Source organism: Globicephala melas, chromosome 17 (assembly GCF_963455315.2).
Source record: "Globicephala melas chromosome 17, mGloMel1.2, whole genome shotgun sequence".
In the NCBI taxonomy this organism is placed as follows: domain Eukaryota; kingdom Metazoa; phylum Chordata; class Mammalia; order Artiodactyla; family Delphinidae; genus Globicephala; species Globicephala melas.
In genome coordinates this window covers 21,937,845-21,950,270 of record NC_083330.1, presented here as the reverse complement: position 1 = coordinate 21,950,270, position 12,426 = coordinate 21,937,845, and the positions used below count along the sequence as shown (strand labels likewise).

The following is a 12,426-nucleotide window of genomic DNA, read 5'->3' as shown; positions in this document are numbered from 1 at the left end:
CAGGGGACACGGGTTCGTGCCCCGGTCTGGGAAGATCCCACATGCCGCGGAGCGGCTGGGCCCGTGAGCCATGGCCGCTCAGCCTGCGCATCCGGAGCCTGTGCTCCGCAACGGGAAAGGCCGCAACAGTGAGAGGCCCGCGTACCACAAAAAAAAGAAAAAAAAACCTAGACATTTATTTCTCACTTTTGTTAATATAAAGTATGAGAAACTAATTTCTTTTCTTTTTTTAATTAAAAAGTGCTCCTTACATGCATTCTGTTTCTCTAGTTTTACCAAATCTATTACATTATATCTCAAAGTAAACTCCTGTTTTTCAGAGTAACTGAACAGAAGTAAATCTTTGAAATTTGACACTTTAGCTATTGAAAATTATCAGCTGAAGTATTCATTTAAGCTAGTAATTAACCACTAAGAAAAAACAATTCTCAAGACATGACTATGTAAACTCTCTGATACAATTCAAGCATGGCAATATTTATTTAAAAGCTCTGTGTTTCATCATACGTCTAAAATCTCTAGGAGTAAAGAAAATCATCTTTTACCTAAGAAAAAAATTTTCTATCAGGGGTATGTTTTGCTTAAATAAAAATTCTGTTTAAATCAGTCAACCCACAGGTTGTCTAGAATTATCAAACATATGAGAATTTTTCCAAGTAAAAAGATAAATTTTTCTGTGGTATGACTCCAATATATGCTAAACATTACAGACCACTGATATGTATGATTAAAGCTGACCACAATAAAGATTATATATACCAGGCTCTAAATAATCAAGCCACTAAAACGACTCATTTTACTAATCTCAGAAGGGTGCTCAACTGCTTGAACATCACAGCTAGTCAGATGTCTTAATTCTATCTTTACTCAATCCTGAATTATCTGTGTCAATAAAAATGATTATTATCATATAAACCTCTAGTAATTTTCTTACCACTACCAGACCATGATTCTGTGATGGGTCAAAAAATTGACAAATGAGGAATTTATTGATTCACTATTTTTTTCATATATTCACCAAAAATTTGTGTGCCTATATGCCAAGCATTACACTATTTACATTTTGTAGTTATATCTGTAAGCAAAGCAGACACAGGGCTTTGCTATCACAGAGCTTATAATCCAGTAAGGACAAGAGACAAATCATTACCTCAATAATCTAAAAAACATAACCAGCTGTGCCACTAAATAGTCATGAAGGATTCTATTCAATATAGTAATACAGTAATGTTCCAGTTAATACAGTAATATATTGATCAGAAGCACACATCACCACTCTCCTTCCAGTAGTTGGAAACAACGCCTTTAACACATAAGGATCATATATAAAATTGGGATTTAAACAGTTATGTTTGACAGTTTAATATAATATGGGACCACCAAAAATTTTAAATCTTTATAGCACTGTAGCAGCACATAACTTATAAAATTCTTGTGCCTAAAGCCTTTGCTAGTTAGTAAAAAATTTTCTCCTAAAGATAAATGTTGGTCAGATTTTCTTAGATCATCTGTCAAGGTGTAAGCAGTCACAGAAAGTTGTCAGAGCGAGACAGAGAAAAGAGATATGCACAAAGTCATATAGGTATTTAGGGGCAAAGTAGGATCTAGAAGCCTAGCTTTCTAATCCTAAGTCAGTAACCCTTTGCATCTTACCAGTCAGCTTCACATGTCCTCTTTTAAAAACGGTGTCAGTACAACTTAATAGTGTCAACTGATAAAATTACCAGTATGAAAGGAAAGGTACTAAAAAACTACCAGCCTTTAATTCATAATCAACTAAATGAAACTACTGTTTGTAAAGTTAAAACATATTGCTATGTCTATACTTCAGTTAAATATCTAGTGGGTCAACTCAGCAGAGAAGCAAAACAAACAAACAAACAAAAATCGATGAGTTTTTTTTAGCACTGGAAGATGAGCTTTTTACTTTTCAACCACCTGTTCTACTGATAACCTGTCTCTTTCTTAAGGATAGCCTGTCTCTTCTTTTTGGAAGCACAACAAAGAGGAAAGACATTTAACTAATCAGATCTCGTTCTTTTTCTACAATAATTACATTAAACTCTTTTTAGGTCTTACACTTTCTATGTAGTCCAAATTAGGAAACAAAAGGCAGTTAGTCTCTATGGATAGATACCATCATATATATTTCCTACATAAAAACCAAAGTGAGAACCTAGATCTGAAAATAATGTACGCTATGTTTCCTAAATCAACTTTATCAGTATGTGTAAAGATAAAGAATAAGGCCGCATTGCCAAAGATAATCATATGGCAATTTCTTAATTTTCTAGTTTATCAAAATGGAAAATGAGTTTCTACTGGAATAGAAAGACTTCTATTAAAAACTCTAGTATTATCAACAAATTTTCCCAGATTAAAATAATTGTTGAAAGCTTAATTATGCTACTTTATTAAAAGCCATGTATATAAAACCATAGAAAGACAAAAAGTATTTTAAAATTATTAATTTTTTATAGCATCTATCAAAGTATACATGGAATTTGTATCCCACATACTTCTCATAATAGCAGGATCATCTTTTTAAAATTTATATATATTTTATGATTGTATAATATTCTTTTGTAGATTTTCACAATTTGCTATTCAAACAAAGCTAGACATTTGGGTTTTTTTTTTTTTTTTTTACTTTATAGAAAAAACATGAAAAGAGACCAGTGTTTACTGCCAAAGAGACTCCAATTTGTATCCTGCTTCCAACTCTTAACAGCTGTGTAGCTTTGAGCGAATTACTCTGCTTCTCTGATCCTCTCATCCTATGGCAGTGGGTAGTTTCAATAAAAATAATGTAAAATATCTAGCACAGTGCCTGATACGTGCTTAAAAAATAATGATTATAAAAATCTACCATATTTTAAGTGATTTCCTTAGACTAGATTCCCAGAAATAAAATCATTCAATCGAAGATATGAATGTTTTTAAGACTCTTGATAAATGCCACCAGATTTTCTTCCTAACTGGTTATACTAATTTAGATTCTCAATAGCAGTGTGTGAGCTCCTGATGAGCAATATGTTAAAAGACAAACTTAGAAATTAAGATTAATGAAAAAGCCAATTACCTAAACAAAATAAAACCTTAGTATCATGTGTGTATATATATATGTATGTATGTATCACTAATAAATTAAATTCAATGTAGACTTACCCTACATGAGGGACTGCTATCCCTTTATGGGAGGGAGACAAGGTCTGAAGTTTGCTTCCCAAAGAGCTGCTAACTGAAGACACTTTACCTGAAGGAACACCTTATAATAAAAAAGGTATTAGTTTTAACGACAGTCTGAAAAACAAAAATCACATAAAACAGAGCATCTGACAAGGAAAACAGTGCTTTAGTGGCAATAAATCTTTGTGGCAAAATAACAAAATGAGTTATCAAATAAGAAAAAAAAATTAAATAAAATTTCCAGGGAACAACATACACATCCTTCATTTATAATTTCTGTATTTCTTTCTTACAATTTATATACAAATAAAGATACACTTCAGTAATCAATATTTCCTTCAAATCATTAAATATTTGTCTACTAAGGATAACTGTCAAGTTCAGAGAGGGATAGGTAGAAATGAGGGGAAAAATACTGTGGTCAAAGAATCAAGAGAAGAACTTGGTTGACTATTCTCAAGAGATGATATATCACTACAACACTGAGGGTAGACATATAGCTAAAAAAAAAAAAAGGACTATAAAATATCTAAAGTAGAAGCTACTGAAAGTTACTTTATTTCTAAACCAAAATAATTACTTATCCTCCACATCTCGTCCTAATTATAAATCTATTTTGAATAATCCAGAACAGAATACTATATTCATTTCCTTTTGTACCAACACTGTTAAAAGAAAAAAAAATCAAGTTATTTTATGGATCTCATTACCTACAACAGTTTTGCTAGTGCCACTTGGCTGTGGTAATCGTGAAGATCCTGATGAGGTGGCTCCAGGAGAACTGGACTTTTTAAGTGCAGGAGGCTTATACTAAAATAATGAAAATAAAATATTTGATCATCATCACTCTTTGATTATGGATTGTAAACAGTATTTCAAAAGCATACATTACCTTAAATGAGCAATCTCTTTATTAGTTCCTGAATTATCCAAATTTAGAAAGTGTAGGTTAAAATATATCACCTCACAGAGAGGTTTCCCAAAATATGTTTCTTCTCAAAACTGGAGTACTAAAAGTTTGGCTCAGATGTTGTACTGCTAAAATAAACTAAGAGCAACTTTTCCTCATTCGAAGAAAACAAAATGGATGAAATGGAAAAAAAATTTCCTCAATGTTAAGATTTTTTTTTTTTTTTTTTTGCGGTACGCAGGCCTCTCACTGCTGTGGCCTCTCCCGTTACGGAGCACAGGCTCCAGACGCGCAGGCTCAGCGGCCATGGCTCACGGGCCCAGCCGCTCCGCGGCATGTGGGATCTTCCCGGACTGGGGCACGATCCCGTGTCCCCTGCATCAGCAGGCAGACCCCCAACTACTGCGCCACCAGGGAAGCCCTCAATGTTAAGATTTTAAATGCCAACCATAATAACAGAAAAACTTCGAAACACCCAATGATGCTCACTCAGTGGTGTAGCTTTAAAGGTCAATATTCTTACATGTTCCTGGGTATGGTTTTATATTTCATATATATAATCCAGTCATATTTCTTACTGATAAAAATTCATAAGAATACCTATCAGTCTGAACAAGTTTTACAATAGCTGCTTAATGGATTATTGCCCCAGTGTGGAGAGAAAGAGCTAATTCTGGCTTTATTAACCTCACCAGACCATGTTAGATGAATGGGATGTGGGCTGAGAAAGATAGGGTATTTTAGCTTATCTCGTTTATTCTCATTTTTTCTCTCTTCTCTAGAGATATCATCGTTAATTTTATTTTACTGTCTCTTACTTGAGCCAAATTTTGCTCTGTTACTGAATTTAAAAGAATCTTATTGAACACCCACTCCAAGATAAAGAAGTGAATTTGCCCAGGGTTACACCCCAACTTAACAACAAAATAGGAATTAAGACTCACGCCACCTTAGTTCTAGCCCTATACTCCAACTATAAGGTGATTACTGTGCTTGCATGTATGTGTACTTGAGCCCAATGCATGATTTAGATTGCTTTGGACTTAATGAGAAAAATTGTTTTTAAACCTAATTTTCAAAAATCAAATCACATTTATAACCTATAATCAGTATAAAATTTAAGATGTGCTTGCTACTAATGAAAACTGCTAAGCACAAATTTTGAACTCAAACATTATCTCTCTTCAAAATTCAGTATCTGACCTTTTGCAAAAACAAATCTTGGTAAAATGGTCTCTCTCTCTCTCTCGCTCTCTCTCTCTCTCTCTCTCTCTCACACACACACACACACACACACACACACACACACACACACACATAACATGGACATCTGGCAGTATAATGCCAGAAACTGCAATTTCTTAAGCACTTGGCAACTAGAAAACCTTCGATAACTGTCTGTCAAATGAACAAATGACTAGGAGACTTTGGAGATGAGCCATATAAATATACTGTTTCTTTGAAAACCTAAGGGGTATTTCTGGTTAGTGTCAGTCTCTCCTACTAAAATACCAATGCTAATGAAGACATTAGGCAAGATTTTAAAACTAACAATACGGAAAAAAAGACCTAACAAAGATTTGTCAAAATATTAGAGGCATGTCTACTAAAAATAGGGTCAATAAAATTGGATTAAGAAACAGGATTGGTGACCCACTCATACTGTGCTAATTACCAAAAACAGAGCAAAATGATTAGCATTAATAAAAGATACTGGTATAGCATATTACACATTGAGAGGTCAAATTTTAGGCAGGAAGGGCCCTGGCAGCATTATATACCAGTACTAGAAATTTTTATTCACATATTAGGAATTACTATTATTAATTAATGGCTTACAAACAGAAAAAGGCAGAATATTCCTTTCAAAAGGTGCTTTGATTTTCCCCTCCGTAGAGACCTCCTACTATTTTACTCAATTTTTTGGTCAGATCTGAGATGACCAGAACCTAGCCCAACTTTATCTATCTCCTGTAATATTTCCTATTACTTTCAACCCAAACTAGTCACGTTAGTTTCCTTACTGAATCCTCATACTACTCTGAATGCCTCTTGTTTAAAACATATTCACCTGTCTCTCAGTAACTTGCTGTTCCCCTGACCTAGATAATATGACTCCTTCCTTACTGACCTGTATTTTATCTATTCTACAACATCAAGCTGAAATTCTACTGGTAGGCTTTCAGGATGACTCTAGCTAGCAACCATTTTGTATAAAATTACTTTAATGATCAAAAGAACAAACTCTGATTTTATAGTTATACTCAATACATATTTCATTCGTCATGTAAGTATTTGTTAGGTGATTATTTCATGTGTTTTTATACAGATCACAAATCTAATAAATTGTGTTAGTAACATATTTATATTTACGAAGACTTTTTATTGAAACTGGAAAAAGCTTAAAGAATGTGGAGGATGTTCATTTCTGATAAAATGGTAAAAGGTACCATTTGTACCAACCCCTCAACTAAAAAATTTTAAATGCTCAGGAAAGTATAAAAAATCATTTTAAAAGCACTGAATGTCAGATGAGAGGAAAAAGAACTGCCAGGCCAACACCATGTGAGATTGTAACAGGGTCTGGCCATCACATGGATTTGCTTTATGATTATGCATTACTAGATGGTACAGCAAACTAAAGCCAGTAATTTAATTTAATGTGTCTCCAGACTGGTAGATACCTGGAATAAACAAGTACAAATTTTCTCTGAAAAAGGCACTTCACAAGATTAATCCTCGAGAATAACATTTTAAGGGCAACAGCAGAAAATGGTCGATAATAATTACAAACATAATGATATAAGGAACCACAAATGGAAAAAGAAAGCAAGAACATATCCATAAAGGTCACACGATGTAACAATTATCAGACACATAACATAAAACAATTATGCTTACTACATTCAAAGATATAAAAGACAACTTTGAAAATATCAACAGGGAATTGGAAACTATAGAAAGTAACATAGAAAATTAGAAGAAGAAATTAAAAATAAAATAACAGATTACAAATTCAATGGTGCAGAAATGAAGCAGCTGTATAATCCTCCTATAGATAATCTATAATCCTCCTTATAGATACAGATATAATCCTCCTATAGATTTAAAAAAAGGATTTTAAGAGATTGGAAATCATCCAAAAGCAGTCCTTCTGGAAACTGTGTATCTCTGGGTTTAATTTCAGGAAACGAGAAAGAGAAGGGAAGCGGAAGGGAAGGGGAAAGGGGAGACAAGAAAAGGAAAATGAATACAGGAAAGCATGACCCATATTCAGCAAAAAAAGTCAACAGAAACTGACTTCAAGTGGGCACAGGTGTGTAAGACTTTGTAATTAAGAATTTCAAAACAGTTATTATAAATATGTTCAAAAAGTAAAGGAACATATACACAAGAATTAAAGGGAAATATGGTAACAGTGAATGAACAATATAGGGAATCTCAACAGAGAAATGAATGTAAAATATATGCATTTTTTCAGATAACCAAAAACAGAGAATTCATTGCCAGCAGATCTGTACTATTAGAAGGCTAAAGAAACTTATTCGAGCTGAAGGAAAATGACTAAATATGGCAACAGAGATTTATAAGAAGAAATGAAGAGGTCTGGAAATGATAATATGTGAGTAAATACAAAATGCAGAGTATATACATGTATGCATAAATATATATAGTGTGTGTGCCTATATACGTATAAATATATGTTCACATATTATTTTCTCCTAATTTCTTTAAAAGACAGATTTTAAAGCAGTAAGTATAACACTTACAACAATACGCATCAAGAGTATTGATGGCTTTATGTCTACAGAGTTTTACATATATACAACAACAGCACTAAGATTGGTGAGAGGTATATAAACGTATCAATAGACAGGGTTAAGTTAAAGATGCATTTTGTTATTCCTAGAGTAACGACTTTAAAAAATACAGAGACTTCTGGCTAGAAAGCCAATAGAGAAAATAAAATGTCTTCTACTAAAACAAGAGAGGCAAGGCAGAAGTAACAGAGGAATAAAAACAAAAATAAAGACAAAATAGAAAATAGCAACATAGCAGACCTAAACACAAACATATCAATGATTACATTAAGTGTAAATGCCAAAACACTTCAACAAACAGGTTGAGGTTGTCAGATGGATTAAAGAAAACTATAGGCTGTCTACAGAAGATGCAAACCTACAAATTTAAGTTAAAGAATAGAAGGAAAATTAGGATAATTAAGCTGAAACAGCTATGTTATCGATGAAACAAATTTCAACACAAGGAATGTCACTAAAGACAAAAAGGGACACTCCATATGATAAAAGAATCAATAAATACAGAAGCTATTACATTTGTAAATGTAAAACACATTTAATAAGAGAAATTCAAAATACTTGAAGCAAAAACTGGCAAAATTACTGAGACAGAAAAGCTCACAATCATAAAGATTTTAACACATTTCTTAGTAACTGATGGAATAAAAAGAACATGGAAGATCTGAATGAAGCTACCAGCCACCTTACCTGACTGACATTTACAAAACTTTATACCCAACAACTGCAGAATACACTCTGCTTTTCATATGCCACAGAACATTCATTAAGAGACCACATGCTAGGCAATTAAACAAATCCCAATAAGATAAAAATCTTACCAAGTACATTCTCAGACCAGAACAGAATTAAAACAACAACAACAAAACATCTAGAACAGCTCCAAACACAGTTGGTCCTCTGTATCCACGGGTTCTACATCCACTGGTTCCACATTTACAGGTTCCGAATCCATGGATTCAACTAACCACAGGTCAAAAAAAATTCCAAAAAGTTCCAAAAAGCAAAACTTGAATTTGCCACATGCACACAACTATTTACATATCATTTATACTGTATTTACAACTATTTACATAGCATTTACATTGTATTAGATATTATAGGTAATCTAGAGATGATCTGATTAAAATATGTGGGAAGGATGTAGGTTATATGCAAACACTATGCAATTTTACATTAGGGACTTATCCTTGGTGGGGCAGGGAGCGTGGGGTGGGGTTCCTGGAACCAGTCCTCCAAAGATACCAAGGGATGACTGTATCTGGAAGTAAATGACTCATATTTGACTAGACTTTGAGTAAAAGAAGTCACAAATTTAAAAATGTTTTGAACTGAATAAGAAAAAAAAAACACATTCAGATTTTTGAGATGTAGCTAAAGCAATGCTAGAGCAATAAAACCAAAAGCTGTTTCTCCGAAAAGATATAATGAAATCAATAAATCTCTAAACAGAATAATCAAGGGAAAGAAACTAACCAGAGGGAAAAAAAGAGAATACAAAATACCTGTATTAGGAATGAAAAAGAGGATATCACAACGTATTTCTACGTTAAGAAGTTAACACCTTAGGTCAATAAATCCAATTACACAAATTACTTAAGAGATACAAATTGCCCAAACTGACACCAAGAAGAAATGAAAATCTGAACAGCTTTGTATCTACCCAAGAAAATGATGTAGATGAAAAGCTCTGAAAAAAAGAAAAACCCATACCTAGATGGCTTCACTGGTGAATTTTAGCAAACATACACAATAGGAATAATACCATTACTGTAAAAGTCTACAAAAAAAGAATTTACAAACTCTTTCAGGCAATGGAGGAGGAAATAACTGCAAATCCATATGAGGCTAGCATTACCCTGATACCAAGAGACCAGCTAAAAACATCAAACGAAGAGAACTACACACCAATATTTCTCACAAGCATAGAGGCAATAATTCTAATTTTTAGCATATCAAATCCAATAATTTATAAAAAGAGCAATAATTCATAACAAAATAGAATTTATTCATAGAATGCAAAGTTGGTTTAACATCTGAAAATAAGTGCAATTCATCACATTAACAGAGTAACAGAAAAACTATGGTATTTCAATAGATAAAGAGCGTTTGACAGAATGCAAAATGCATTCTCGGTTTAAAAAAGAACTCTCAGCAATTAGAAGAGAACTTTCTCAGCCTGACAAAGGGCATCAACAAAAATCCACAGCAATATCGTACTCAATGGTGAAAAACTGAATGGTTTTCACCTAAGAACAGGAAGAAAGCAACTCTCTTTCACAACTTTTACTCAACACTGGACTGAAAATTCTAGCTAGTGTAATAAATTATTACAGGGAGAAAAAGGCATAGAGATTGAAGAGGAGGTAGTAAAACTGTCCTTATTTACAGATGACATGATTGTGTACATAGAAAAACCCTATGGTATCTACAATAAGCTATTATAATAAGTGAATTTAACAAAATAGTAGGGTGCAAGATTAGAAACAACGTCAAGATCAAACAAGATAAGGAAAACACTCTTGAAATAAATTTTGTTTTTCATCGTAAGAAAAAAAATTAGGTAATTGTGTATGATGATGGATGTTAACTAGACTTATTGTGGTGATCACTTTGTAATATAAACAAATATTGAGTCATTAGGTTGTACACCTGAAACTAATATAATGTTCTACATCAATTATATTCAATTAAAAAAAAGAACACCTAAATAAGCAAGAAATATAACAAATTCATGGACTGGACAATTCAATATTAAGATGTTAATTTTCCCCAAATGATTTATATATTTAATGTAATTTCAATCAAGCACTAGTAGACTTTTTTTGTAGAAACTAGCAAAACAAAAAAAATTATATATAATGTAAACAACCTAGAATAACCAAAGTAAAAACAAGCTGAAGAATTTAGACTACATGATTTTAAGGCTTATATGGTATAATATTTAGTATGGCAATAGTGTGGTATTGATAAAAGAACAGACATACAGATGAATGGAACAGAACAGTATGTCCTGAAATAGAACTAAAAATATACATTCAACTGATGATCAAACAAGGTGCTTAGGCAAATTCATTGGGTAAAGAAGTCTTTTCAACAAATGGTGCCGAAACAACAGATTATCCATATAGAAAAAAATTAACAATTGCCCTTTACTTCACATCATACAAATATTAGCTTGAAATAATCCACAGATCTAAATGTAAGAGCTAAAACTATAAAATTTCTAGAAGATAAAGGAGAAAAATCTTTGCAAGCTTGGTAAGGGTAAAGATTCCTTAGAACCAAGAAGAAAAAAAGTCATAAAAGAAATAATTTATAAATTAGACTTTATCAAAGTTTTAAGCTTTTGCTTTTCAAAAGCCATCCTTAAAAAAAAAAAGCCAAGACACAGAAGGGAAGAAAATATTGTTAATACACATTTGAGAAAAGACTGAGAATATTTAACACGTGCTTTCATTCAATAAGAGAACCTAAAATAAGGACCAGAAAAACCTTCCAGATACTTCACAGAAAACACAAATGACCAATAAGAACACAAAATGAGGGCTTCCCTGGTGGCGCAGTGGTTGAGAGTCCGCCTGCCGATGCAGGGACATGGGTTCGTGCCCCGGTCTGGGAAGATCCCACATGCCGCGGAGCGGCTGGGCCCGTGAGCCACGGCCCCTGAGCCTGCGCGTCCGGAGCCTCTGCTCCGCAGCAGGAGAGGCCACAGCAGTGAGAGGCCCACGTACCACAAAAAAAAAGAACACAAAATGATACTAAAACTAATTGGTTTCTGGTTTTCAAAGAAATGTAAATTAAAATCACAACAATACACCACCACACACTCACTACAACAGCTAAAATGAAAAAGACTGATAATACTGAGTCTGGGAAAACCCAAGACAGTGAAGATATAAACTCAATCCCAGCTGAATTCAATGCAATCCTAATCAAAAATCGAATACAGGTGGGTATGTATGTGCACATGTGTGCAATGACGTTAAAAAGATAATTTCAAATTTATGTGAAAATGCAAAGGACAAAAATTAGCTAAAACAACCTTAAAAAACAGAAGGTAGGAGAAAAAGTTCTACCAGATATCAAGATTTATAAAGCTAAGACCAAAGCCAGAGGTATCATGCTCCCCGCCTTCAGACTATAATATAAAGCTACAATAATCAAAATAGTGTGGTACTGGCACAAAAATAACACACCTAGCTCAATGGAACAGAATAGAGAGCCCAGAAATAAACCCATGCACCTATAGTCAATTAATCTACAACAGGGAAGCAAGAATATAAAAGGGAGGGCTTCCCTGGTGGCGCAGTGGTTGAGAGTCCGCCTGCCGATGCGGGGGATGCGGGTTCGTGCCCCGGTCCGGGAAGATCCCACATGCCGCGGAGCGGCTGGGCCCGTGAGCCATGGCCGCTGAGCCTGCGCATCCGGACCCTGTGCTCCGCAATGGGAGAGGCCACAACAGTGAGAGGCCTGCGTACCGCAAAAAAAAAAAAAAAAAAAGAATAT

The 12,426-nt window shown here is 33.8% G+C and overlaps 1 protein-coding gene across 2 annotated transcripts in view; it reads right to left on the bottom strand.

The window, feature by feature from the left end:
* The window catches only part of ZC2HC1A (zinc finger C2HC-type containing 1A), a 60,772-nt gene that overhangs the window by 18,814 nt on the left and 29,532 nt on the right, over nucleotides 1-12,426 (bottom strand). For both annotated transcript variants that reach the window (XM_030839172.2, XM_030839173.2), the window contains exons 6-7: nucleotides 3,900-3,999; nucleotides 3,169-3,268 (exon numbers count right to left, since the gene is read on the bottom strand). In XM_030839172.2, the coding sequence (XP_030695032.1) occupies nucleotides 3,169-3,268; nucleotides 3,900-3,999 (200 nt within the window). The remainder of the gene's footprint in view (nucleotides 1-3,168; nucleotides 3,269-3,899; nucleotides 4,000-12,426) is intronic.